Consider the following 27,800-nt stretch of genomic DNA (forward strand, 5'->3'; position numbering starts at 1 on the left):
CTCCTCCCCCAGACCTCCAGGCAGTCCCCTTGAGAACTTGGGGAGAAAGCACCTGACCCAAGATAGGTACCCGCAGAATGGGAGAAACCCAGGAGGACAGCCATGTTGGGAGAAATTGGGGGTGCCAGGGCAGATGCCATCTACACTCTTCTCTTTCCTGCCCCCTGTTTTGCGGATCAATATATAGTCTCTTATCTTCCTGGAGAATGGGGCCCCTTCTAGGGCAAAAGAGAACTTATCCGTTTCTGTGCCCAGGACTGACAGGTTGAGCTGTTGTGCCAGGGTGACTAACAGAACTCCCTGTAAGGAAGCCTCCTGGGGGCTCAGAGCATGGAGGCTCCCTTTGGTGGGCCCTCAGACCCTGGCCTGAAGTCCGACACCCCAACCTTCCTCTGTGGCTCCTCACAGCCCTCACAGCATGGCCCGCCCTGCAGAGTCAAGAGATGGCACGGAAGAACAAGAGGCAGACCCTCCTCCCTCCCGCGCTCCCGCCCATGCCTGCCACCTGCTCAAGGAGCCGCCTCTAACAGACACTCATGTCTTAGATACTCCGAGAACAGCTATGTGTGAGCGCTAGATCTTGCACTCCCAGACCTCCCCTCAACAAGGCTGAGCTGGACCAGCAGCAAGAGAATAGAGGAAAGAGGCTTGGTGATCCTGGGGAGACCCGATCTGAGGAAACAGGCAGGACAGAGATCCAAGCCACAGGTAGACTAGCACAAATGTCAGAACCCGGCTTGAGTGGGCCGTCAGGCTTGGGGGAGGGGACAGGACTTTTCTCAAACACCTACTGTGTGCTAGAGGAGGCCACCAGTGGCTCTCAACCATCTGTGCCCACCAGCATCCCCTGGACGGTTGGCTAACATAGTTTGCTGGCCTCACCCCCAAGTTTCTGATACAGTACATCTGGGATGAGGCCAAGAATCGCCATTTCCCACACATTCAGAGCTGCTGTTGCTGGTGCTGGCCCGGGGACCACATTCTGAGACCCAGGGGTATACACCACCTCCAATCCTCCTGCGGGCCCTGGGACGATTGTTTTGTTTTGCTTTACTGCTGAATAGTCGACATACACTATTACCTTAGTTTCAGGTTACGACACTGCGATTCGGCAATTATATACCTTACAAAATGCTCATCACGATAAGTGTAGTCACCATCTGCCGCCTTACTACCTTAGGACAATATTATGGGAGGTGCCTGCTTTGATCCTCCCGTTTGATAGGTGGGGAGAGGAAGGGGCGGGGCCTTGCTCAGGTGAGACCCGCCCAGCCTCGGAGGGCAGCCCGGGTGACTCACGCCACCTCTACCTCCTGAGAGCAACTCCTCACCGAAGGTCCCGAAGGAGGGAAGAAGCGGGGCTGCTGGAAGGAGAGAGTGCGGGGGGACAGAGGGGTGATATGGACAAGGGCCACCTGGAGCTCAGGAGCCCAGCCCTAAAGAAAAGGCCTGCCCTTCCCCGTCCTCCTCCGCCCTCCGCCCCTCTCGTCCTCGTCCTCTCTCGTCGCTCCATTATTTCCCCCCCCCCCCCCCCCACCCCTCCTCCTCCCTCCTCCCGCCCTTCGCAGACTCCGGCTTCAGTTGTTACTCCAACAGGGCCGCGTCTCCAGCCTCTGAGCCACACTGGAGACACGTGCACTGTAGAATACACCTGAGCCCAGTCCTGGCGCCCGACCCGTGGGTGCCCCACCTCCCGGATGAGCTCGGCCCCCATACTGTGGGCTCTTCCCCTCCAATATGCCCAACCAGATCCTTCCCCCTGGCCCTGACCCTTTCTAAGCCAGACGCAGCTTCTACTCCAGATCCTGCCTCCTCCAACACGCCCTCCAATTGTCCCAGGCCCCCCTGGATCCCTCAGGGGCTAGGTTTGGGGAGGGATGAAGGCTGGGAGGAAGGAAGGAGTTGCAGAGAGAAGGTAGGCTTGTGTGAACAATCAGCTCTCTGGGGGCCTGACTCCCTGGAACCTAGCACCTAGGGTCTGGGGTCAGGAAAGGAGGGGATGAGGGAACAGTCAGAGCGGGCAGAGGGAGGGAAGCAAGAGCTGAAATTGCGGAGGGGCAGAAGGCCCCGGGAGGCGGACATCAGACCAAGGGGGGCCAGGACAGGCTCCTGGCTTCCCCACCTTCAGCTGCCTCATCCACGTGACAGGGTCAGTAGTGGGCCATCCTCATGGCCCACATTTTCCTCCATGCCACAGCCTTCTTCCCGAGCACATCACCAGCATCCCCCTCATCACAGCTGTCCCAGTCATTCTGATCACCAGGTGCCTCTCCATCCTCGACTCCTGGCACAGCGAGGTAGTCACAAGGAAGCAGATGTAACTCGCTGAGAGTCAGTCATGCCATAAGAGAGAAGTCTGGGAAGGAGGAGGGGGTGAGCTCCCCGTCCCCAAGGTTGTGCTGGGGAAAGGCCTTGGTGAACTTGGTTGGCCTCCAGCTTTGGGTTTCTTGACCCTAAATGTCTTCAAACCTTCCTCAGCCTCACCCCTCATACGGTCTTCATGATGGGTTCAGAGCTGGACAAAGCACATCCAGGAGCCTCTGAAAGGCAGACACAGTGGCCTGAGCGGAAGAGGATAGAGAGGAGTGACCCACTGGGCCAATGTCCAGAAAGTTTGTCTCTCAGGAAATAATGACCAAAGGAAGAGCTGGATACATGAATGAAGGAACACACCAGTGAACGAATGAATGAGTGACCAACCTCCCTTCTCTGGGTCTCCCTCCGGGATCTTTCCCAGGCAAATCTGATCTTCCCCTGCTGGCACTCACAGTCCTGTGCTCCCCCTGCCCCCTGCAGGGCGCCGCTGCTTTGCTCCTAGTTCCCACTGGTTCTCCCATCAGACTGGGAGCTCTTAGAGGCCAGAGGTTGTGTCCTGTTCCTCCCCAGGTCCCCAGCTTCATCCAGCCCATCACAGGTGTCAGCAGATATTAGCTGAGCTATAAAATGATCAGTTGGACTTCTGAGCGCCCAGAGCCTTTGGGCGGTGAGGGGTACATTCCATCACCGAGTAGATGGGTGGACCCCATGACCTCTGGGGGATCCCAGGCACCGAAGACAGCTGAGAGCTCTCAAAGTTTCCCAGTTCTGGCACAGTGACTGTCTTAGAGAAGGAGCCTGAGGAATGAGGGTGCCTTGTGCTGAGAGCTTTTGGAAGCCTTTCCAAGGCAACTCCATGGGCCACAGGGTCCTTCAATGCTTCAGGATCATCTCCCAGAACAGAAGGGGCTGGGGACAACATTTCAGGTGGAGGGGCTCTTCCCTGAGAGGAACACTATCACTATCACCTTCTTTCATGACTGATGTCACCTCCTCTAGGCAGCCTTCCTGGGTGGGTCACCTGTCTTCGTCCCAGGCCTCCTGAGAATTCCTGCAGGACCAGTGTCTAGAGGGCCCTAGGTCTCATGGAGCCTAGTCCCCAGCTTGATGGGGGTGGCTTAAGGCCAGGGGAGGCAGGGACTTGCCTAGGGCCTCAACCTGGAGTCAAGAGGCCCATGCCCCGGCTCAGGACACACTAGGCTCGCTCCCTTCTGAGCACTGTTTGCTTTGGGGGCCGCTCCAATTCCCTGCTTTGCCAGGGGGTGGGCTGAGCCCCTCTCAGATATGGGGTGGGGCTGGGCGTCTTCCTCTAGACCAGAGGCAAGGCTTCTCATCTCTCTTTCTGTGCCAGACTCAGTGCCCAGAGTGGGAGGTGAATGCTGGATGGCACCAGCCTGGCATGGGGTTAGCGTGGGCCTGCAGAGGGCAGGGAAGAAGGGCTGACCTGGGGGGTGCTGGTGCGGGAGGAGGGAGGGTGAGTCTGGTAGAGCATCTCCCCAGGGACAAGTCAGAGAGCACGGCACAGAGCAGCTACAAACAGCCATTGAGGCCTGCCTTGGGGCTCTCCCTGACTCCGACCTAAGCTCTTTCCCTGCCTCGCAGCCTCCCCAGGCTCTCTGGGTCTGTCCCTCTTACTGCCTGTCTGTTCTCTGGTATGTGTTTCTCCCACAGTCTCACTGCTGGTCCCATGACTGTATTTGGCTCAATCTTCAGGGCCTGGCCCTTCCCAGCTGTTCCCCAGATCCCGAGGCAGGCGGGGGGTGGGGGGGGTGGGAGGGGGTGGAGTGGAAGGGGGCAGATGGGGGTGTGAGAAAAGACTGGGACAGAGAAAAGTTCAGAGGCAGAGGGACAGACGCAAGAGTGAGGAGGGGACCTCCCTGGGGACAGGGCTGGGGAGGCAGGGCTGGCCAGGTTTATAAAGCCTCCCCAGACACGGAGGGGGAGACCCTGAAGACAAAGTCAGAGTTGGAGGGAAGACTGGGGTGGGCCCTTTCCCTCTGCACTGGCTCCCGGCCCCCCCTTCCTTCTCCCTGCCCCTGCAGGAATGTGTGAGCACTTCCATTGTTCCTAAAAATAGTCCTTCTTTATTGGGGGTTAGAGTGAGGAATCGTCTGGGCTGGGTTCATCTCAGACATGCCCCTGCCTCTGGGCTCCCATCTACTCTGTGGGGCCTCTCTGAGCTGCGCCAACCCTTACCTGCCGTGCTTTGTTAAAAAGGAAACCTAACTGTATCCCTCCTTTGCATGAGACTGCCATGGCTTCTGGGCCCAGTAGGCTCTGAGCTCCCAGGCCTGTTGGGAGCTATTTGTCCAGTGCTCAGCATCTCACAATGGGGTCACTGCCTGTTGCTACCAGCTCCCATGCTCTAGCTTCTACCCAGCTCTCCCAACCTTATTTCCCCCCACCCTTATGTTCCTCCACCTGCAGGCCTCTCCACCCCCTCTTGTCCTTCTAGGCCCAGCCCTGGTCTGCTCAGCTCAGGTAGCTGCCCTGCTGTGCCATTCCTTAGCCTGACCCTGGCCCTGCCCTGCTCCCCTCAGCAGCTCAACAAGGGCTGGGCCGCAGGGCCCCCAGCAGATGCAGGCTCTGAGGTAGAGTGCTTTTCCAGGGAATGGGAGATCGGTGGGGAAACACCTCAGGCTCTGGGACCCCGTGCCCTGCCCTGAAGCCTGGACCCTACTGGCCCCCTCCATCTCCTGGCCCCGCTTTTGTTTCTCTTCTGCACCCAAAGCCTGGAATGTCTCTCTCTCAGTTTCAGTCTCCAGGAGGAGGCCTATCTAGTCTCATCTCTTCCCTGCCTCCATTTCTTGGGTGGGGAACCTGAGCCCCAGAGAGGGGAGGTGATGGAGGCGTACAAGTTCATGGAAAGCTGGCCACAGGCCAAAGGCCTCAATCACGCGGCAAAATCTTGCAAGGCCCCAGCCAGGGGGGCTCCAGAGGCAGCAGCGAGCACTCTACACAACCCACCACCCCACCCGCCCTGCCCAGGGCAGGCAGTCTGGCATCCAAAGTTATTTGCCTTTGGAGGGCCCAGGAAGCCAGAGAACAAACATCCGGAGTCTCTGGAACTTCTACTCTCTCTTACATCCCCAGGATCCGGGAGCCACCAAGTGGGTACACCAGTGAGCAAGCGCGCATGCACACACACACACACACACACAGAGTTCTGGGCTGGGTAAACATGTGAGCCGAGAAGATCTCTCGGGACTGTTCTGCCTGTGAATCTGAGCAAGTCCTTTGGAGCCCCAAAACCTGGGTAAAAAGATGGTGAGCCCCACCCCCAGCTTTATATTCATTTTGTCTTGGAAATGAAAATGAAAATCGCTTTTGTGTGACTTTTCTGATTGCAAAATCCTGGAGACACTCATCAAAACCGATCTTTTCTCTCGTTTCATGGGCAGCTCCCACTTTGCTGATGCCCTAAGCACTGTGTGTGTGGCCTGCCCATTAGCCGTCCGAAACGCGTGTCTCTGCGGGCCGCCACATGGCCACGGCAGACTACAACCCCGTGGGCCGCTAGAAGAATGTCTGTGTGAGAACACATGGATCCATGATTCTGTGAGTGTGTGTGAGTGAATGTGTGAGCATCCCTGTGTCCACATCTGTGCCTGAGCCATCCGCATGGGCAGGGGACCTGTGTCCCCACGTGTGTGCAGTGGGCGTGGGGCAGCTTTTGTCTCTGAATGAGTGAATGAGTGAATGAGGGTATGGCTGAGAGCATCAGTGTCTGAACACGGAGGAGGTCTGCTTCTCGGCCTCCCGTGCACCCCCCTCCCCTCTTCCACCACCTGTGCCGGACCGGGGCTCACATCCCTTCCCTGCCACCTGTCACCCGTGTGGCCCTGGACGAGTCTTTTAGCCTTCCTGGGCTCCGTTTCCCCATCCGTAAAACAGTGCCTTCTCCTTGAGCTGCTGGGGGGACTTTCCTGGTACCACAAATGTCCTGCCCAAGCGGGCTCCCAGCTGGGGGTGAGGCCACTTCTGTGCGAGTTAGAGAGAGGTGACCCCAACTCTCTGGCCAGCTGCAGCCCTGAGGGGCATGGATTAGTGAGGGAGGGCAGGCTGGGTTTTGGCAGTGCCCTCCCTCTGTGGGAGCCCCTGGGCCAGGTATCAGGTGTGAGGTTAGAGGCCGTGGCCCTGCAGGTGAGCACAAAAGAGTGGCTCCCTTTCCTCAGCCCCCTCTCCAGGTGTGCGGCCTGGGACTAAAGGGTCTCTGACTCTGGAACTGGGGTGGCCGTGTTCCAGATGAGGTTCTGAGGACACCCACTCCCTCCCTTTCCCCTGGGGCCCTGTCCCCTTGACCTGCCCTCCAGCCTTCCCTCTCCCAAGCCCAAAAGAAGGCCTTACAGAAGCCCTAAGGGGGGCTGACTTCGTGGGCATGCGGAAACCAGCTAGGCTGACCGGATGCTCAGAGACACCCCCACCCTCAGCCCAACTCCCATTACCAGAGAGGGAGACTGAGACATGGAGAGGGCCAGGGACCTTCTCAGGGACACCAGTGAGCCCAGTCAGTCCAAGCTCCTGTCTCCAAACCTCTGTAGAGGCAGTTGGGGAGACCCCAGCTTTGGACTCTGTTGGCTACTGAATGGAGTCCAAGGGAGTAGGCGGGGGTCCTGAGAGGCAGGTACAGCTAGCTACACCTGTGTCCCCAGCCGTGGGTGTGGCCCTCCTACCTGGGCCAGATCCCCTACTGGTGTGATTAACCAAATTATAGGGTTTTTTCTTGAGCACAGTGTATCGGCCGAATTGAATGAGGCTGCAGGAGCCCGGGGGGAAGGGGGGGAGGCTGACAGGGGGTGAGGACAGCAGGAGCTGGGGAGAGATGGGTTGGGAGCAAGTCGTGGGGGCAGGGGACAGAAGGAACGACGGGGGGAGAGGAAGGCTGTGGGCACAGGAGGACAGGACACCACTCGTTCAGCACCCCCATTCTGCACACCCGCAGTGCTCCCGTCACACTAGCCGCCTGGGCATAGGGACGTGAGGAGCCCTGCTCGCCTAGAGACCGCTGAGCCATTGCCGAGTGCTGGGTACTGCATTCCCTGGAAAGTACTGTCGCGTGCCATCCTCCCAACAGCTGCATTTTATACTTGAGGGGATTGAGATGCTCAAGACATAGAATGACCTGCTAGATGTCAGAGCCAGACAGGACTGTCGGACACCACAGCCCTTGCTCTTACCCGGTACCTGCTCATTCTGCTGAAGTGCTACCATCCTGCCTCCGGGACCCCTTCCTGGGGGGTTCAGAGAAAGGAGGAGGCCTCACACCGACTCACACTCGGCCCGGACACTGCTTCCGTCCATGTTGGGCATTTCTCCTTGTCTATACTCTGATGGCCAGCAGCTGAGCTGGGGCCAATCCCCCATGGATCACACACTCCCCCCACGGCCCATGGCGCACCCATGACCCGTCTCACTCCTGTGCAGTGTCCTGCTCTGTGTTGCACTCATCACCCCTGGATGACACACAGAGACAGGATCGCTGTCTGACATGGCATGTCCCACACACTCAGTGATTCACAGCCATTTCACGGTTTCCACAGCGTCACACATCACTGAGTGTCACAGGGCCACACACAGTGGTACTATCACTGTGCCCTCCTCGGAGTGGCTCATCCTCAGTGTCACACATCATGTTCCCAATGCTCCACAGTGTCACCCTCATGTAGTGTCATGCACACACTTCCAAGCTGGCTCTGCGTTGCACTCTGTCACATTTCAGCATCATCCGGGACCTTCTGACATTAAAAAAAAATCCACTTTCAGTGAAATGACATCATGTCTGAGATTTGCTTTAAAATACTTCAGCAAAGCAACCTACAGGATGAGAGAAGATATTTGCAAATCGTGCATCTGATTAGGGGTTAGTATCCAGAATATATAAAGAAATCCTACAACTCAACCACAAAATAAACAACCTGATTTAAAAATGGGCAAAGAACTTGAATAGACATCTGTCTAAAGAAGATATACAAATGGCCAACAAACACATGGAAGGATGCTCAACATCACTCATCATTAGGGAAATGCAAATCAAAAGATAACACCTTTCCCCAGTCTTCCACCCATTAGGATGGGAAAGAAAGAAAAGAAAGAAAGAAAGAAAGAAAGAAAAGAAAGAAAGAAAGAAAGAAAGAAAGAAAAAGAAAGAAAGAAAGAAAGAAAGAAAGAAAGAAAGAAAAGAAAGAGAAAAAGGAAGGAAGAAAGAAAGGAAGAAAAGAAAGAGAAAAAGGAAGGAAGGAAGAAGAAAGGAGAGAGAGTGAGAGGGAGGGAGGAAGGAAGGAAGAAAGAGGTAGTAGAGAAAGGAAAGGGCAGGGAAGCGTAGGAAAGAAGTGTTGGCAAGGAGGTGGAGAAATTGGAACCCTGGTACACTGTTGGTGGGAATGTAAAATGGCACAGTTGCTGTGGGAAACAGTATGATGGTGCCTCAAAAATTAAAAATAGGGTGCCTGGGTGGCTCGGTTGGCTAAGCATCTGACTCTTGGTTTTGGCTCAGGTCATGATCTCAGGGTTGTGCGATCGCACCCCACATCGGCTCCACGCTCAGCATGGAGACTACTTGAGATTCTGTCTCCCTCTTCCTCTGCCCCTACTGCTCATGTTCTCTCTCTCAAAATAAAAAAGCAAATCTTTAAAAAAAATAAAAATAAAATTACCATATGATCCAATAATTCCACTTCTGGGTATGTATCTAGAAGAATTGAAAGCAGAATCTTGAAGAGATGCTTGCACCCCTATGTTTATAGCAGCATTATTCACAATAGCCAAAAGGTGGAAGCAGCCCACGTGTCCATCGGTGGATGAATGGATAAACAACATGTGGTCTATACAAACAATAGAATAGTACTGAGCCTCAAAAAGGAAGGAAATTCTGACACATGCTACAGTGTGGATGGACCTGGAGGACATGATGCTGAGTGCAATAAGGCAGTCACAAAAAGACCAGTACTGTATGATTCCAGATATCTGAAGTACCTAGTAGCCAAATTCATAGACGGAAAGTAGAATGGTGGTGCCAGGGGCTGGGGGCATAGGGAGCTGTTTAAAGGCTATAAGTTTCAGTTTTGCAAAATGAAAAAGTTCTGGAGAATGTGAACATACTTAATGCTACTGGACTATACACTTAAAAATGTTTAGATAGTAAATTTTAGGTTATGTATAGTTTACAATTAAAAACTAAAAAATAAAATACTTCGGGAAAGAAGAATGAAAAAAAGGGGGGGGGGGTGGAGAGGGATAGATGAACTAAATGTGCCCAAATCTTGGTAACTGTTAGATTTGGGCGATGGGTGTATGCCAAGTGTATTGTGTTGTTCTCTCTACTGTTGTGTGTACTTCAAATATTCCATAATTTAAAAATTTTACTCTCCCTCGACCTCACACCTCTTCCAGTGACCGTGCCCCTTCTCTGCATTCCTTGGAGCCAAAGGTTTCCAAAGGGTTGACTGTGCTCTGTCTTCACCCCCCCACTCAGCACCTCCCAGGCCAGGGCTGGCTTCAGGCCCCACCCTGTCACTGACGTGGTTCCTGTTGGGCCAACGCTGGGCCCAGCCCAGCACCATCTCCCCTGTCCACCTTACCTGACAGCGCAGCCACCTCCCTCCCCCTCGACCCTCTCCCCTCCCCTGGCTCCACACTCTCAGTAGCCCCCACCTCCCTGGCCACTCCCCCTCTGTCTCCAGACTGCTCCTCCTCACCTCCCCGGCCTCCAGATGATGGAGTCTGCGGACTTGGGGCTGGGGCTTGGTCCTCAGCCCTCACCTCTATTCTTACTACGCTCTCTCCCTAGGTCATCCCAGCTACACCCACCACCTCCAAAGATACCCCCAGCCTGGCCTCTGCTGCCCACTGGACATCTTCACCTGGATGTCTGACTTCCGTCCAAAATAGATCTCTTCATTTCTGCCTCCTTGCCCTCTCTCAACCCCCGAACCCTGGCCTCCCCCCAGGCTTCACCCATCTCAGTAACATCTCCACCATCCATCACTTGGTCCCTCAAGCCAGAAACCTGGAAGCCATCCTCTGCTTCTCCCTCTGGCTCATCGTCTCATTCATCAGCAAGTTCTACCATTTCAACCTCCCACACATCTCCAAAGTTCATCCATTTCTCTGCAACTCTTCTGCCGTGGCCTGAGCCCAGGCACCACCATCTCCTGCCTGGATGGCTGCTGTGGCCTCCAACCTGTCTGCCCACCTCCAACTCGCCCCCCACAAATGCTCGGCAGCCAGAGCAATCTCAAAATCATTCACTGGACTGTGTCACTTCCTTGCCTGGAACCACTAGGGGTCTTCCCGGGATGGTGTCATACACAGTGTCATGTGGTTACACTTCACATCATCACAACCATGACACCCAGCATCACACGTTTAGCACGGGGCTTAGAGAGTCCCGCAGCATCACAGGTTTTCACACTTGGCATCACCCCATGTCACACCCTTGGCGACGCATTCAGCCTCACTAGATCAAATACGCTCGGGGCACACACTTGGTTTCACAATTCAGTGTCAGACGCTTGAGCCACAGGACCACACCTGTCATTGCACAACGTCACCCATCCGTGCTTACATAGCTGGGAGTGACATCCTGGTGTCATGCCCACGGTGTCACACACTTGGTATCACCCGTTGTCACACACTTGATGTCACGCTCTGACCCACTCTCCCCACACAGTATCCCATGATGGAGGTCGCATACTTGATAACACATAACATCACAAGCTCAGGGTCACGTATTCAGTAGAATACCCCCTGCCGCACAATCCGTGTCTCGGTGTCACCCCGGGTCCTGTAAGCTCCCCCCCCCCCCCACCCCCACCCCACTGGGCACAATCACCAGAGCTGCTGCCCCATGTCAAGGCTGTTTCCTGTTGTTGTGCTCAGAGTCCTTAGCCACTGCTTGTTCCTTCAAGGATTTCCTGTTGTCAGGGCCCCAGTCAGGCCTGGCCCAGCCTGGGATACACAGCCCAAAGCCCAAGAGCTGGCCAGTGGGAACCCCACTGCCCACCCCCCCCCCATTCTGGTTGGCCCATGGAATTTTCCCCCATTCAATCAACCTGGATTCCCCATGGGCTTGGGCGTGTGCTGGTTCCACTGAAAGGTGGCCTCTGGGCCCTGTTCCGCTCCCAGGGTGCCCAGGAAGGGGACTCTTGGGCTGTCTGAAAGAGGCCGTCTACCCTGTCCCAACAACTTGGGATAAGACCTTAACTGGTCTATGGGGCTCAGTCTGAAGCTGCTGGGAGCCAGAAGGGAAAGACAGAAGGTAGAAGGGGAGGACAAAGGGTTAGGGGGTTAGAGAATCAGGGAAGCCTTCCCAGGGGAAGCCAGCTGAGAGCTGGCAAATATGAGGACGAAGAAGGAAAGGCATTCCGTGGGAACACCAGACAGGAGCAAATGCTTAGAGGTAGGAACCAGAGGAAAGAGCACAGCTAGGGATAAAGACAGGAACGTGGGAGATGGGCAGGTGGTGTTGTAGGATTTGGAGAAAAACAGGTTTCTCTCCTACCCTTCCCTCTCCCCCCATTCCAGCCTTCAGATTCTGGCTCCAAGAGGAGCCTGGGGCACTCCCTTCCTGGCCCTGACTTCAGGCCGCACAGACTGCCCCCCACAGGCCGCTGCCAAGCCCCCTCCCCTCGTGCCCCAGGCCAGCCTGCAGGAAGGACACAGGGAGGCCAGCACACGCTCCCCACACGGCTTGAGATAAATATTTCCCAGGAAACGGAACTTGTTCTCTCAGTGTTTACAGCCAAGGACCAGGCCGGGCGGTGGGGGAGGGGCCTGCCTGAGGAAGCCTGTCCTGGGGCTCTACCCCAACACTGCCTCCGACCCCACTGTGCTGTGCGCCTCTGAGCCAGTCTCTGCCTCTCTCTGAGCCTCCATTCCCAGCCCTCAAGGGGGCCAGGTCTCCCCCCGGCCTTGGCCTGCCCAATGTCTGGCCCCGTCTGAGCTTGGGTCTTTTCTGGGTGTGAGTCCCTGGTACTTGATGCCTCCTCCTTCAGACTAGGCTTCTCTGATTGCAGGGCCTGTGTCTGCCCATCTCCATCTGGTCCTCGTCTGGTCAGGGGTGAGGACAGATGGATGGACAGCAGACAGAGAAACAGACTGGGTGGCTGCTGAGGCCACCTCCCTGGCCCCAAGTCCCCGCACACCCCCGAGCCTGTGCAGCCCAACAGGTGAGCACAGCCAGATGGCAGGTCCTCCGGACCCCCAGCGATGCCAGATGCCATGGCCAACTTGCAGGCAGCAGCTCCCCTGGGGCCATGGGGCATCACTGAGGCAGCTTGATCCTGATGTGCAGAACCCAGCAGGGGGCTGGCACACCTGCCAGGTAGGAGCACTCACTCAAGAATTTTAAACACAGGCTGGGAAGTGCAGCCTGCTGGGAAGCAGCCCTTCCAGCCTCGTCCCGGTGCTCCCTGTCCGTTTCCTGGGCCCCACGGACATGCTGGGCCTTCTCTCATGGGGACCCAGGGCATCCTGCCCACATGCCCTTGCACACCCTGCTCTTTTCACTTGCAAAGCCTTTCTCAGCCCCCCTGGCACTCTTACCTCACAGGACCACCCTAGCTCCTGCCTATCCCTGTCCCCCCCATCACTATGCCACCATGCTGGGCCCATTTATTCACCATTGGTGGCCTCAGCCTCACCCCAGACTGTGGGACCAAGTGGACCCAGGGGCAGAGATGTTTTTGGAGCTGGCTTCTCAGCACCAAGCCAGCCTCCTGCAGCCCCCTCTGGGGCTAAGTCTTTGTTCCAAGCTCCTCTACCTGCTTGTTCCCAGTCCTGGGCTGGTCCTTGTCCTCACATGGTACTCACAGAAGGTGACCACATGGACTTCTCTGACTATCCAGCTGATTTCTGGCCTCATCAGTCCATGTCCTTGACCTTTCTCATCCTTCAAAGTTCCAAGGCCACCTCCTCCAAGAAGTCTCCAAGACTGCCCCCAATCCAGCAAGTGCCCCTTTCTTGGAACTACTCCAACTTTCACACAGCCATTCTCATTTAATCAAGAAGCTTTACTGAGCATCTACTATGTACCAGGCCTAGGCCAGGTCTCATGTGGGCCCAGGAGAGACAAAGGAGACTCAGCCTAGGTTCCTATCCCCCATGCGTTTATAAATATGTGGGAAAGGATATATAACCACATGGGCTAACAAGTTACCCAATTGCAAGCTCAGGGAAGCTTGGGGGCTATGAGTGCCCAGGAAAGAGGGGAGACTGACTTGACCTGCATGGAGGGTGCAATCTGAGAAGACTCCACAGAGGAGGTGACATCTAATCTGAGGCTTAAGAAGGGAGTAGGTAGAGAAAGAAAGGAAAGGCATTCCAGAGAAAGGGGTCAGGGCAAAGCAAAGGTGGGGAGGCCAGGAAGAGCGGGTATCCTGGGGAGTAAGCACTGCCATGTCTGGGAGCAACGGGTGGGCCTGAGGGGGCCCAGCAGGCAGGGCTGGCAACGCCAAGGCGTGTGGTCTCTCCTTATCCCGTGGGCAGCACCCGAGGAACCAGGGCTGGGCAGGGCATCAGTATGCTTAGTGTGGATACCCCTGCCATCGCCCGTGTCCACCTCTCCCCCGGCCCCTGCCCTGCTAGGGCTCCCAAGGCCCCGAGATCCGGCAGAGAGAGAGGGCGTGGACCCGGCGCGCTCAGTTCACTACCCGAACTGCCTCCGCCCCAACCTCCAGAGAGCAGCAGCCCTGGCCCTGAAGTAGGATTCCAGGCTGAGCTTGAAGAGCCCTCCCGGTGACCTGGCCGGCTGGCCCAGGGGCCAGGGAGCCCTCCCGAGAGGGGTTGCTGAACACATGTCCGCCCTGGGGATGGGAGCCCGCAGAGCCTCCGCGAGCCCCGGCCCAGCCCCGCGCTGCACCCCGTCAGCCTGGGCCTGGCTCCAGGGAGCTCACCCTTGCGGGAAGCAGGGAGGGTGCCAACTCCCTCCCTGGGCCAGGCGCCTCGCACATACTTTGTAACTTGTCCCAGTGGCTCTGCTGTGATTATGGCCAAATAATGCGGGCTCTTCTTATCCCCTTTGACAGGTGAAGAAACTGAGGCTTGGGCTGGTTAAGGGACTGGCCCAAGGTCAGACACTGAGAAAGTGGTGAAACTGGGACCTGAACTCATGTCCACTTGACCCCAGTCATGAGGAGGCCATCGTGTCTCCCCAGACTCCACCCCGACACGGAGGCTCCTCATCAGTCTCCCCATCCTTCTTCCCTCTTTCCCTCCAGCCGTCCCTATAGTATGAGCAACATCCTAGGGTCCCTACTCTCTCCAGTCCTGTCCTTTCTATATTGGGGAGCACTCAGCACTCTCTCCCAGCAGAGCTTAGGCTCACAGCCTAAGACCCTCCCTCTGAGGGAGGAGGCAGCAGGACCCAGACAAAGGAAATGTGGAGAGAGAACAGACGCAAAGAGATCAAATGGGCATGATCCAGAGAGGCCACCTGGTGGGGTTTGGGGGGCTGGACCAGAGGGCAGAACCTGCCCTTGCAGGGAACTGGGCCAACGGGGCCGGGCAAAGGGGGCGGGGCACAGAGCTATACACAAGGAGCCCGAGCTTGGCTCCTTCCCTTGGGGGCTAGTTCCTGGCACCAAGGAGGGTCTCGGCTTTTCCAAGGCCCTCTCCCCTCATGGCTTCCTGGGAAGATGACAAATCCAGGCTTTCCTGGCAGGTGGCAGGGGCTGCTGAGACACAGCTGGTTCCCAGGAACACCATCTGTCCCGGCTCTGGGGGGGGAGCCCCTGCCCCGTGGGGAATGCCATGGCCATAAATAAATTAATAATGACTTTCTAGGCACCCCTGCCCTTCCCAGCTGCCAGCTATAGGGACATTCTCAGGGCTTGGCCCCACGTCCCCGGCCATGAGTCCATGCTGAGGCCCTTGTGCCCCAGGCCCCGTGTGGGCGCCTTCTTTCCCATCTTACTGGAGGGCAGCTGGGCATGAGCCACATCTGGGCTCCACACTCAGATCTGCCCTGTACGCTCACTGTGGGACCCCACCGTGTGTCAGCTTGCCCAGCCATAAAAGGAGAATAACGGTCCCTGCTTCCTAGGGAGGTTGTGAGGATTGAACAAGGAAGTGTGTCTACAGCTCCCGGCACAGAGGAGCCTCCCCTTTCTCTGAGCCAGTCCTGGGCCCAAGAGTAGGCCCAGGCTGGTCCTGCTGATTGATCCGATTTTACACACAGCCCTCCTCTGTGCCAGTCTTCACAGCCCCCCGCCCACCCCGTTGCTACTGCTCACGGCCCCTCTGAGCACCCAGATCCTATGAGGCACCCCAAAGCCATGGTCAGCGCTGCCGATGGCATCCTTCATCTCAAAGGAAATGCACCCACTGAGCCCCCACCAGGCCTCCTTTGGAGGGCAGTGGGAAACTCAGGAATGACAAAAGCACAGTGCCCAGGCTAAGGAGCTCACAGTTCAGAGGGGCAGACCTAGAGAGTCCCGGAACGGAGAAACCAGGGTGCTAACGACACAGACATCAGAATGCCCCATCTGAATGCCAGGGCAGGAGAGCTCAGAGGAGGGAGCAAGAGGGACAGGGAGGGCTTCCCAGAGGAGGGGAGGCTAGAGCTGAGCCCGGAAAGATTTGGGAAGCTGAGGAAGAAGAGAGCGGCAGGAGTGGTTCTGGGGAGGCAGGATGGATAAAGGGGGGGACTGGGGCCTGGCTGGAGCTGCAGAGGAAGCAGGAGGATGGGAGGCATGGATTTTTGAGCAGAAAAGGGACAAGTTCAGGTTTGCACGTTAGGAAGAGCCTTCTGGCAGCCGCCTGGAGAGTGGGGCGACTGAAAGCAGCCAGCCAGTGAGCCGTCCAGGGGAAAGATGACAAGTCTTGCACTGGGGCAGGTGCAGGGACGGAGAGGAGGAGAGGAATTCAGAAAACACTTAGGGCAGAGAATTAACAAGGAATTGTTGGGTGAGAGTGGGGAGGCCTAGAGAGGGGTCTGAAATGACTCAGGGGAGAGAGCCCCAGGCAGGAATAGGGCAGGGAAGGTGACCTTGGTGCAGGGTGACCCTAGGCTGGAGGGGGTGGGGCTGGGATTCAGCTCCAGCCTCCCAGTCCTCCCAGGGGTGGGGACAATGCTCAGACTGACCCCCAGCCTGTGCCCCTACCCCTCCAAGCCCACCCAGTCCTCCCTCCACTGAGCTCTCACCTCCAGTCTGGCGGCTCTACTCCCTGGGGGCACTGGCTCCTGGGCAAGGAGGTCCCGGCTGGCTGCAGAGACAAGAAGGCCAGGGGCTGAGGCCTGCAGGCCTTCTCCCCTTCTCCCCTTCTCCCCAGCCTGCCCACCACCCCCACTCCACACCCTCCCAGCCCCCAGCAGGCCCAGGGCCTCCTGTTGCCCACAGGGGGCCTCCTCAGGGAGCTGTGCCTGATTTTGCCCTGCTCTCTCCCCACAGCCCCTTCTCTCTCCCCACACCCCCTTCTCACCCGCTACTTCTCACCACCCAGGCCCTACTTCAGGTGGGCACCTCTGACTCTGGTGTATTCTCTGCCCTTGACTCTGAGAACAGAGCTGAGTTCTTTCTTTCAGCTGGAGCCTCCTCAGGAGGGGAACAATCACATTTTTACTCCTTCTGAGGCCCCCTCCACTTCCACTTCTCTCCAGGGAACTTCACGACCCCTCCGTAAGCCTCAGTTTCCCCATCTGTAAAATGGGGTTTGTGATGTCTAGCTCACACAGTCACTGGGCTGGGCTCCCAGCTAGGGCTGCTGTCACGATCCTGTGTGCGAGCCTCCAACCCCAGCCTAGCACCCAGTCTTCTGGGCTCTAGGTGCCCCCACCCCCAGTCCGTGTGCCACAGCCTCTCCCACGCTGGTAGACACACCAAGGAGCCGCTCACTCATTCTCCAGGAGCCTACCCCCCAGGTGGCATCCAGAAAGCATGGCCTCTCCCAGGCACTGCCCAGGGGCTGGCTGCCCCTCCCCACCCCCACCCGACAAGCACACCCAGGCATCGGACAGGCACAGGCGGCGGGATATTCTGAGCCTGGCTTCGTTCCAGTCAGCTGCTGGCCGCCATGCCAGCCTGGCGCGGGCGCAGGGGCTGATTTGATTTGGCAGCTTTGGAAGCGTGTGGTGGGGACGGGGAGGGGGAGAGGGATGAGACACCCATGCCTGCTAGGAAATAAACAGGCTTGGGCACTCAGCGAACTGGGAGGAGGGCACAGTCTGGTATGGGGGGGTTCTGCATTCCCTGCCTGGTGCCCCTCTCTTCTCACCCAGGCCCTGGACACCTGCCCATGACTGCTGGAACTTATGGCTCTCCTTGGGTCACCATAGGGGTGACAGTAGCTGCACCTGGTGTGTGGATGCTTGCGGTGTGGCTGTCGCAGGGTGTCTGGTTGTCCCACAAGTCCCCGTGTCCTGTGGGGTCTCCCTACTCAGCCAGGCCTACAGCCGGGCCTGAGTGCTGCCCAGGAAGACTGGTCTGCGTGTGGGGCAGTGGTCTAGATGTGGCCGTCCCCCACGGTGCCTGTGGCCGCATGGCTGGGCTTTGATGGGGGACCGACTGCAGCCCAGGGGGTGACCAGGTCACCACGTGCCTGAGTCTACTGCAGGGCCTGGTATGCATTGGTCCCGGCCTGTTCCTTCCCTCTGTGCGATGACCCTGCTAACCCAGCCATGTCCGGCGGAGGAAATGACGAGGGCCGAGCTAAATACCTAACCCCAAGCCCGTCCCTTTGTCCACAGGCCTCAGCCTTCATTTCCACCCAGGCCTCCGATGGTCCACCCACTGCACTGCCCCGGGCCAGCCCCCTCCTCCTCCCCTGACGGGAGGGAGTGCTAGCTGTGATTCTCCAAATACCGTTGGCCTCTCTCTGGCTCCCCATCACCAGCTTCCAGCATGGGGAAGGTAGGCCTTCACAGCTCCTCTGTAATCCCACTGCCTCAGTGTTTACACCCTCCTGACTACCCCACAGGCAGGCCAGTCCAGCTCACCCCTTCTGGGGATCTGCAGCACCCATCCAGTATGCTGCTGGCCTGGGGACCGGGGCTCCACACCGTCCAGGTGGAGAACTGCTGAGTGCGATTGAGACTCTGATCCTCTGACCTCTACACTGAGAGGTCAAGGCCATGGGGCAGACCAGGACCCTAAGGGGCCCACAAGCCAGGGCTGTGCCCCAGACACCAGCCAGGAGGTTAGGGGAGGGTGGAGCCTGCTTTGGGGAAGACATAATGTCTCATCTGTCACCGCCTCCCCATTGTCCCACTGTCCTCTGGGGACCTTAGGGCTCTCCCCACCCAGCCACAGGAAGCTGAGCCCCTCCTGGAGACAGAAGGAAGGGACACTGAAGGAAGGGCTTTAGGATTAGGAGGAGACTCACCCATGACTTTGCTGTCACAGAGGAAGAACCTAGGATCATAGAACCCAGCTGTCACAAAGAGGCTAGTGAGATGGAGACAGTCTGCAGAGAGGTCCTGGAGGGCTTCTGAGCAGAGGTGTGTGGTGCCTCACAAGAAGAGATCACTAGGTTCCAGGACAGCCTCCTAACTATGAGATACAGGTTTCCACCTGGGACTTGTATGTCCTCATGTATGTACTTGCATGTGTCCGTGTCCATATGTGCATGGGTGTTCATCCCGGTCATGGAGTGCTGAGCTCTGGTCTGTGTCCCAAGGGCAGGCTCTGCCCAAGGTAGGGGTCAGCTAGGTAGCAGGCACAGTGGCGGACAAGAGAGTAATCTGGGCAAGGATTCAGCTCAGGGCTGAAGAGAGAGGCCCGTCAGTTGGTGCTAACCTCAGGCCTCATCCTAGCTGCCTGACACGGAGGGCAGTGTCCTTCCGAGACACAGGCCCAGCCACAGTCCGCTGTGCCCCTGCACAGGACCTTCCCCTCTCTGAGCTACTTTCCTCATCTGAAGAATCACAGCATGGGACTTGATGACCTCCTGGGGCCCGTCCAAGTCTAACGGTCTTTGGAGAGAGACTGACACTCACAGCCGGCCAGAGGGGGAGACTGGCAGGGTGGGGAGAGAGCCTGAGTGAAGGGACAGGAGAACCCAGGAGGCTCATTGTGGGCCGGGCAACAGGGGACCCTATCCTCAGGGCCAAGACAGGATGCGGTAGACAAAGGAAGCTTGGGGATAGTACGGGGCGGCTGTCGCCACCTTACCTGCCTTCTGGTCTGTGGGAGGAGAAAGATGGAGGAGTGACAGAGGAGAGCTCTGCCCCTAACAGGAGTCCTGCCTCAGCTCCTGTTCCCCAGGTGTTCCAGGGGAAAGGGAGGAGCTGCAGACAGGGGGGAGCACCCAGCACGGGGAGTCAGGAAGCTGGATTTCAGGCCCTGCTGTGCTGTGTGACTTGGGCCAGCTCCCGGCCTCCCTCACCTGATCTGTGAGCCCACCAGGCTGCGACTCATGCAGTTGGTGCCAGGCTTCTGAGGCACCCAGCTGGAGTGAGCCTTCTAGAGGCCAAAGATCCGTCTCTCCTGCTAGAGGTTCCCCCCTCCCACCAACAACCCTGGTGTAGGTGCTGAGACATGTGCATACCCCAAGCAAGCCGCTGGGCAAATGGCCTGGCCTCATGCCACAGGGGAGCAGCCACTGGCCATCCCTTCTCCAGGCCCCCTGGCCTGGGACCTCCCTTCCTCAAGCCCTTCTCACAGCCACCTCCAGGGCAGGTGTGGGGCACCTGCACTCCAGAGGTGCCGATGGGTCACCGGCCAATCTGGCTGCCCTGGCCTCTGCCCTAGTCGGAGGCCCTTTGTACTTGGGGCCCTCACAAGCAGGGGTTCGTGCATTTCCACATCCGTGTCCAGGAAGTGTTCATGTCCTGTTTTCCCCCTCAGGCCAGGGCTGGCGGGGAAGGGGGGTAGGTGGTGAGCAGGCCTCTCTTTCCTCCACTGTCTGTCCACATTTCTGCCCAGAGACTTTAGGGGCTAGGAGGAAAGGGCAGTCCTCTCTCTGCCATGAGCTGAAATAGTTGAAGAATGGAGGCAGGGGGATGAAGGAAATGAGCCCTTATCCTGCAAGCTTAGGGAGAGAGAGCTCTCCTACGTGCACAGACACCACTTCCGTTGTGGCAGGAGAATCCGCCCGTGTCACCCAGGCGAAGAGGGTCTCCTTCCCCCAACACTGGCTCGGCCCCTCCTCCTCTCCCCCACTCCCTGGGGGTGGGGGCCACCCTCCATCCTGAGCTCTCTCCATTGCTTCTCGTTATGTTTTTAATAACCTCACATCAACATTAACAAGGCAGGTGGTTGCAGCTCTTCCCAGCAGCCCCATTTAGAATCATTGAATCATCAAATCCTAGAATCCTGGATTCACAGAATGCCCGCCCATTCGGCTCCTGGAGTCTCAGCAACTTCAAGTCACAGAATGTCGGAATCACACAACCACGCTTCCACACAGCTCTGGCTGGGAGCTAAGAGTCATGGAAGGCTAGAAGCCCACAAACCGACAATGCCGGATTCTTGGAGTCATGTGTCCCTAGAGCTAGAGCTCATACACGCCTTGGAGGTGCTGACCCCCACTTCCTCCTTTTCCAGGTGAGAAAATGCAGCCCAGAAAATGGCCTGGTGCAAGATGATCAGAGAGTGCGAGCCAAGCGATGCCCACACCAAGATTGCAAGATGGGACCATAACATTCGAGTGTTCCAGAAATGGTGTCACTTTTACAGTAGGAAATAGCCCTGTTCAGGCTGGAGTGGTGCTGCTTTTTCATTTTTGCTCGCTTCCCTTCATGCCCCCGCCCCGGCCCTCCCCAAGTCTTCTTGTGCCCCCACCATACTCCACTGGGCACTGTAGCTGACACCCCATCTCTCAGCACCCTTCCCTCCTCCAGGTCTGTACCTCGGCCCCCTCAATAAAGACAACCACAGATGGGGGATTTCTAGGGGCCAACTCCCTCAGGGTGGGGGACAGGAAAAGCAAAATGCTTGCCACCTGAAGCCACGAGCCAGAGGGCGGGCTCCCTAGAGGAGGTGCCCTGAACTCAAGACTGGAAGGTCCTGGAGCCCTGGGGGCCGGCCATACCTGAGGCAGCAGCTTCGGGGGAGTTGGATCCAGAGTGGAAGGAAGAGACTGAGGCTTACAATTGATATTAGAACCATCGAGTGTGTTTAGCATTTTCATAAATTTACATTTTAACTCATTTTGGAATGTACTCATACATTTTGGATTTGAATTTTATTAAATATTACGTTTCACAGATTGTTTTAATTTTTGAATTCCGACCACTCTTTGCCCAGGGCAGTTCCCAAGTCTCCACACTGCAGAAGAGGATGCCGGAGCCCAGAGCAGGGTCCAGGTCTCCTGGTCTCTGTTTAGCCTCAAAGCTCCTGACCCAGGAGATCTTCCTGGGACCTTCTGGACCTTAGAGGGTCTTGACGCAGGCCCAGGCATCTGCTCTCATGCCCTGTCATCCCTTGAGAGCCAACCCAGACACCCAGGGCGGCATTCCCTCTCTCTCTCTGTACCTCCACAGCTGAGTGGCTCCCTCCTCCACCCTCGGGAGTCTGTCTCCTCCCCTCCATCCTCTGCATCTTCCTGCCTGGGCCTCACCACCCTTCTCCGGACCAAACTGCACCAGCCTCCCACCTCGCCCCTTCCGTGTGCTCTCTACCCGTGGCCCAGAGGCTTTCCTAACAAGCAGATCTGAGCAGTCCCTGCCCTTCTTTCAACTCCCATCCTAGTGCCCAGTTCCTTCTGGAAAAAGTCCAAATCTCTTTGCTTCTAAGGCCTGCACAATTTGGCCCTGGCGACCTCACCAGCCTCATCACCAGCTTCACACACACACACACACACACACACACACACACACACACACACAGAGCCCACCCTGGGACTCCGCACCCTGGTAGTCCAGGATCCAGCTCCACAGAACTATAGAACCACACTTCCCTCCCTCTGTCTGTCACCAGCAAGCCTTCACATTTGCCATTCACTCTTTCTCTCTGTCCAGAACTTTCTCCTAGCTCATCCCTTAGCTCTCAGATTAGATATGTTTCCTCCTGGAAGCTGCCCAACTTGCCCTCCCTCCCACTCTGGGCTGAATCAGGGGTAGCTACCCTGTCCCACCACGGCCCCTCAGTCTCTCCAGCATTGCCCTCCCCAAACTGCCCACCAGCATCGGTCTTCGTCTGTGCCCCCGCCTCTACCCCATCACCTGCCCAGCATCAGCCCTGGTACCTAGGCCAAAGTCCGCTTAGCTGCCATGGGGCGGATGCACTGTGGCTCCAACGTGGGCCAGTGTGTGGCAGAGTTTTAAAGCCCACACTGTGCTCATCTCTACCTCCCGCCTCTGTTGGGCACGTAGTAGGTATGTCCACCTTTGAAGGCCTGGCAGTACACAGTGTGTGGCCTGGACAGGCAGGCTGGGATGCTCGGAGTAAGTGAGAGCCCTCAGGTTGGGCTGGGGACTTCCTGGAGGAGGCATCTGGGAGGATCCTCCAAGTGTCAGTCTTAAGACAGCAACTGAGGACAAGCCACAGGAAGTGCCCAGCCTAGACGAAGGGCTAGCAGGGTGGGAGCCAAGTCTGCAGGAGGGAGGGTCGGTGGTCAGGGCCCAGGAGGGCCGCTGGAGGGCCTAGCTGTGCATTCAGAAAAGACCTCCAAGAGAAGGGCTCCTTCTGGCTGGTCTGGGGCGGGGAAGAAGGTGGAGATGAATCAAATAGGAGAAAGTGCTAAGACAGAGATGTGGGACAGAAAGCTCTGTCTCTTCTTGTCCGTGAACCCAGAGAGGAAAATGCTGTGGGGCGGCTGGGCAGGAGGAGCGGGGAAGGCTGAGGCGGCACGGAGATACCACGCGTGCTGACCCCAGGGCCAGGCTGGGTGTGGAGGGCTGAGGCTGGCCGGGAGCGTGTCCCCAGCTGTGGCTGGGAAACGTTTCCTGTCTCCTGGCCAGAGGGGTCATTAATAATCGTTTACACACCACAGGCAGCCCGGAGGCCAGCCAGGAAGCAGCATGGTGCTGGAGCTGGAGCCCAGCCTGGTGACCAGTAGAGCTGTTTTCTGGGAATTACAGAATTGCTGTGTCCTGCCACCTTACTGTGAAACCTGGCCACGTCACCTGACCTCTTGGGTCTCTGGTAACCCTGGTAAAAGGAGGGTCTAAAGGGGAGGCTGCCCAAAGTCCCCTCCCTGCTCTGGGCCTCGGTTTCTCTAGATGGCAGATGGGCTGCCACCCCTACAGGGGGTGATGGACATCTGATGACTGATGTGGCCATCTGGACTCTGCCAAGCGCAGCTCAGGATACACGGGATGGGCAGACCTGGCCCTGCCTCTGAAGAGCTTGCCTTCCGATTGGGAGCTGGAGCCTAACACCATGGGGTGCCCACCTGGAGCCTCACAGAACCAAGGGCACATCAGGCTGGGGGAACAGACGGGAGGGCTGACAGTGTGGCTGGGCTAGCTAGATGGGGTTTCTCTGACACAGGAGGTAGGAGCCCCAGGAAGCCTATTTGGGCACCACTGTGTCAAACTGGGCCTGCCTGGTGCATAGCAGGTGCACAATAAATGTTATAGACAAGAAAACAAGTTGATCTGTTAAATGAGACCCCTGTGAAAGGAGGCTGGGATCTGGAAAGAGCTGCCTAAAAGATGATGATGACAATGACAGTCATTCTGGCCGAAGACAAGGGGGTGGGAAGAGGGGATGTGAAAGCCTGAGAAGGCTGGAGGCCCAGGGATGGCCATCCAAAGCCAGACAGTATTGCTTGGGAAGGATCAACTGCCGCCAAGACCCTTTCTTCGAGTTGAGCTAGAATCTTCCTCAGGCCCAGGCCACATTTCTCTGCCTACTCAACACCCCCTTCCAGGCCCAGCTTCAGCCCACTCACAGCAGAGAACCTTTTGGAAGGTGGTACTGAGGCATTGCCCCCAGCCCCCTCCCCTGATGACTCTGCTAGTCTGTGCCTTCCAACCGTCAGGAGTCCTGGCCATTCTTCCTCCTGAATACCTGTCAGCAGGCCGCCCGCTAAGGCTCCCCCATCGCTTTCTCTGGAGGGTTTGACCTGGGTCTTCCTACTGACTGGCATCTCCCCTATCAGACTAGAGGGTCCCCGAAGTGTGACCAGGCTTCCTTTTTTTCAGATAAGGGTCTCTGTGAGGAGAGGGACCCTCCCTCCTGTCAGATGTGAGGTCAACAAGAGGAGATAGATTAAGGCCTTCCTGGTTGACTCCCAGCCCAGGGACACTCCCTGAGGGCCACACAGGGAAGGGAAGAGGACAGGTTGGTATGCAGAGGGCGGCTCCTGGCTGCCCAGCACCCCACAGATGATGTGAGCCAGAGAGGGTACTGGGCCAGCCATGGGACGAAGACCTCACAGTTGGCAAAGTCACCCAGTGCCATGCCTGGCCCAAGCCACTCTTGCCCCAAGGAGACACCACTGGGGATACCAGCCAGGCCCCACGGCCTGTGCCTGAACCCCTCCCCGCCGTGGAGCATTGTGAGGTGGTAGTAAACACAGTAAGCCTACAACACGTGCATCCTCTCCCCTCCCTCCTCCAAAGCCCAGCCCAAAACACGACACAGACCAAAAGGAAAAGAACAAAGGTTCCCAGAGCACGACATCACCAGCCGCCTGCCTGTCCAATGCCTGCTCAGCCGGAAACCCAAGACAAAGGCCTCGGTCAAAGTGAGGAGGATGAAGGGCAAAGGGTAGAGGCAGCTTAGCTTGGGGTGGGCCATGACAGAACGTCACTGGGCATCTCTGGGGACCTAACTGGGAGGGAATCAAGGACAGGATGGCAGCCAAGTCCTCCCTGCACACACACATCATTCCACAAACATTTATGGGACACCTGCTGTATTCCACGCACCTCAAACATTATATAGCTCATTCCTCACCCCACACACCTTGTGCACACATTGCCTTGGCCCCTGCAGCATATTCCACAGCCCTCAACACTGCCTGCCCCCCCACACCACAAACTCACTGACACCCTTCACACACCCCTCACCACACACCACACACCAACAGCTCACAGGGAGAAAAGATCACATAATCCACACGTCACATTGAAAAGTCACACAGCTCACACACCCACACTTCACGCCACACTCACACTCAACCTCCCACCGCACACATCACACACCCCACACTCACCTCCCCAACCACAGATACACACACATCCAATTAAATTCAACACACACACCACCTAGACAGAGAGACACACCCTGCATAGATAATGTGCACACCTAATGTCACATGTTCGTGGACACACACAGACCCGTGGCACAGACGATCCCGCCGGCACATTGCCGCCTCCTGCCCATGTGCACGTGGGCGCACACACACACACACACACACTTAGCCAACCAGCCCCTTGCCTTGGACCCCTTGGCCCAGGCTGCTGCACCCTTCCCTATGCGGAGTGGCACCCACGGCCATCACACAGACACATCACACTCCAACACCAACACCCAGGTCCTAAAACATTTCCCAAGCAAGCCCAGGATGCACCACCGAGACTCTAAGCCACCTAGGCTGCAAACACACTCGGGCCCACACACAGCTCCCCCACCCCCACACCCCTCCACCAAGATGTCCAACGCAACCCTTCATCAGGCCCCCACAGTGGCTCTTCCTGGCTACACGCAACAGCTGAGAACATGCGCAACCGCACACAAACCCCCCCGTGCAGGCTGGCCCTACAACTCCACCCCATGGAGACAGACACAGCACATACACTCATGTTCCCTGTACACACAACACTCATACATACAGCTTCCACTCCACACTCACAATGCAGCCTTCCTAGCTGCACATGACATGCAACCCCATGCATGCAATCTTCACCCTCGCCCTAAGCCCCCATGCATCCCTCCAAATCATCGCGCTGGTGATGCCACATACAATATACTACATGGCACATCACAAATGATCACACACAAGGCACACCCAACACATGCAATGTGGCCCATCCTACACAAACACACACACCCCAGACTCACGCAGCCCCGGAAAGCTCCCACCACAGGTCACGGGCACCAGATTGCAGTCTACTCCCCCATTCCCCCATCCCAAGCCCCCAGCTGCCCCCAGTCAAGACCAGCACAGTGCGGATGGGGGATTTATAAGTTATGAACCCCAGTGCTCCACGGCACAACCCCCACCCACCTTAGATCCCTGGGCACCGCCCAAGGGCTGTGCCCTCCATGGTTAGTCCCCTCCACCAGCGCCCACACCGTGCCATGCCTGACGACATAAGGCAGGCAGGGGTCCTGGGTACACTGGCCCCACACTCTGAGCCTACCGCTTCCTCACCCCAAAGCAGAAGCAGATAATAAGGGGAAGGGATGATCACAGGGTGAGACCCTAGAACAAAGATAGAGACCTAGAAAAACGGGGGTGGGGAGGGGTGATGGACAGACTGAGAGAGATGTACATGGGCAAAAGGGACCAAAAGAGAGAAACGGAGGGGCAGAGAGAGAGGATGCCCAGAAAGATTCAGAAAAGGCAGAGGAGAAACCAGAGAATAAAGTGGGACCAACACACTAGAGAGAAATAAGAGGAGAGGGTGAGACCCCTAAAAGACTAGACAACCACCTACACGAGAGGGTAGGAAAGCAGGAACCAGGTGGGAAGGGGTCCTGCAGAGAAAAACACAAGCTGTGATAGAGGCATTTGGACCCTGGGGTACAGTCCCAGGTGAGGACCGAAGACCAGATGTTTGAGTGGGAATCTGGGTGGGGGCACAGATGAGGCTGTGGAGTAGAGGCTCAGGGGCTTGGGGTGAGGCTCCAGCTGTGACATGGGGTCCTGGCTGAGAGCTGGGGGTTCAGGTGTTCTGGGTGTACCTGGAGTCCGATATATATATATATAGTCGGTGTTCAGGGGTTTGGGCAGGGGTCATCCACTCATCTGGGAAGCAAGGGGTTCCAGGTTTGAACAGAGCTCTTCGTGGGGACTGGGGTCCTACTGTGGATTGGGAGTTCAGAGCTTGGAGTGGAGTCCCAGATCCGAAAAGGGTTCAGAGTCTGGGGTGAGGTTTGGACTGCGAGCTGGGGATTCAAGGGCTCCGGGTATGGGCTGCAGTCCCAGCACAGGAGTGGAATTCCGAGCTAGAGGAGGGGCCCCCACCTTGAGGAGGGTTCAGGGGCAGAGTGGACCACGGAGCCGTGCCCTCACGCTCCTTGGAAGACCCGGCCGGGCGCTCGCCCGACACCCGGTCCTCCTCGTGCCCAGCGCTGGGGGCCCCCCTACCTGCAGGCTGTCGGCGCATGGCTGCGGCGGCGGCGGCGGCGGCTCGTCCGGCTTGAGGAAGACCTGCTGGCCCCGCCTGAGGAATTGAACAACAGCGATGAGGATGTGGTGCAGCACCAGGACCATGCTCACAGCCGCCCGCCCGCCCGCCCGCCCGCCCGGCCGCTGCGCTCGGTCAGCGCGTCCGCGACAGCTCCGCCGGGTCCGCGCGAGGGTCCGCCCCGGCCCCGCCCCGCCCCGCCCACTCCCCGCCCCCCGACCGCGCGGCCCCGCCTACCCTCCCGCCACCGCGAGCTGCACCTCTCCGCTTGTCCGACCTGCGGACCCCGCAGGGTCCCCTCGCC

General features: G+C 57.5%; 1 protein-coding gene across 1 annotated transcript in view; it reads right to left on the reverse strand.

Moving 5' to 3' along the window:
* Positions 1-27,800, reverse strand: part of PDE2A (phosphodiesterase 2A) — a 90,363-nt gene that overhangs the window by 36,133 nt on the left and 26,430 nt on the right. Inside the window, exon 2 of the mRNA XM_021704597.2 lies at positions 27,457-27,532. Coding sequence (XP_021560272.2) covers positions 27,457-27,532 — 76 coding nt within the window. The remainder of the gene's footprint in view (positions 1-27,456; positions 27,533-27,800) is intronic.

This window comes from Neomonachus schauinslandi, chromosome 11 (genome assembly GCF_002201575.2).
Source record: "Neomonachus schauinslandi chromosome 11, ASM220157v2, whole genome shotgun sequence".
In the NCBI taxonomy this organism is placed as follows: Eukaryota; Metazoa; Chordata; class Mammalia; order Carnivora; family Phocidae; genus Neomonachus; species Neomonachus schauinslandi.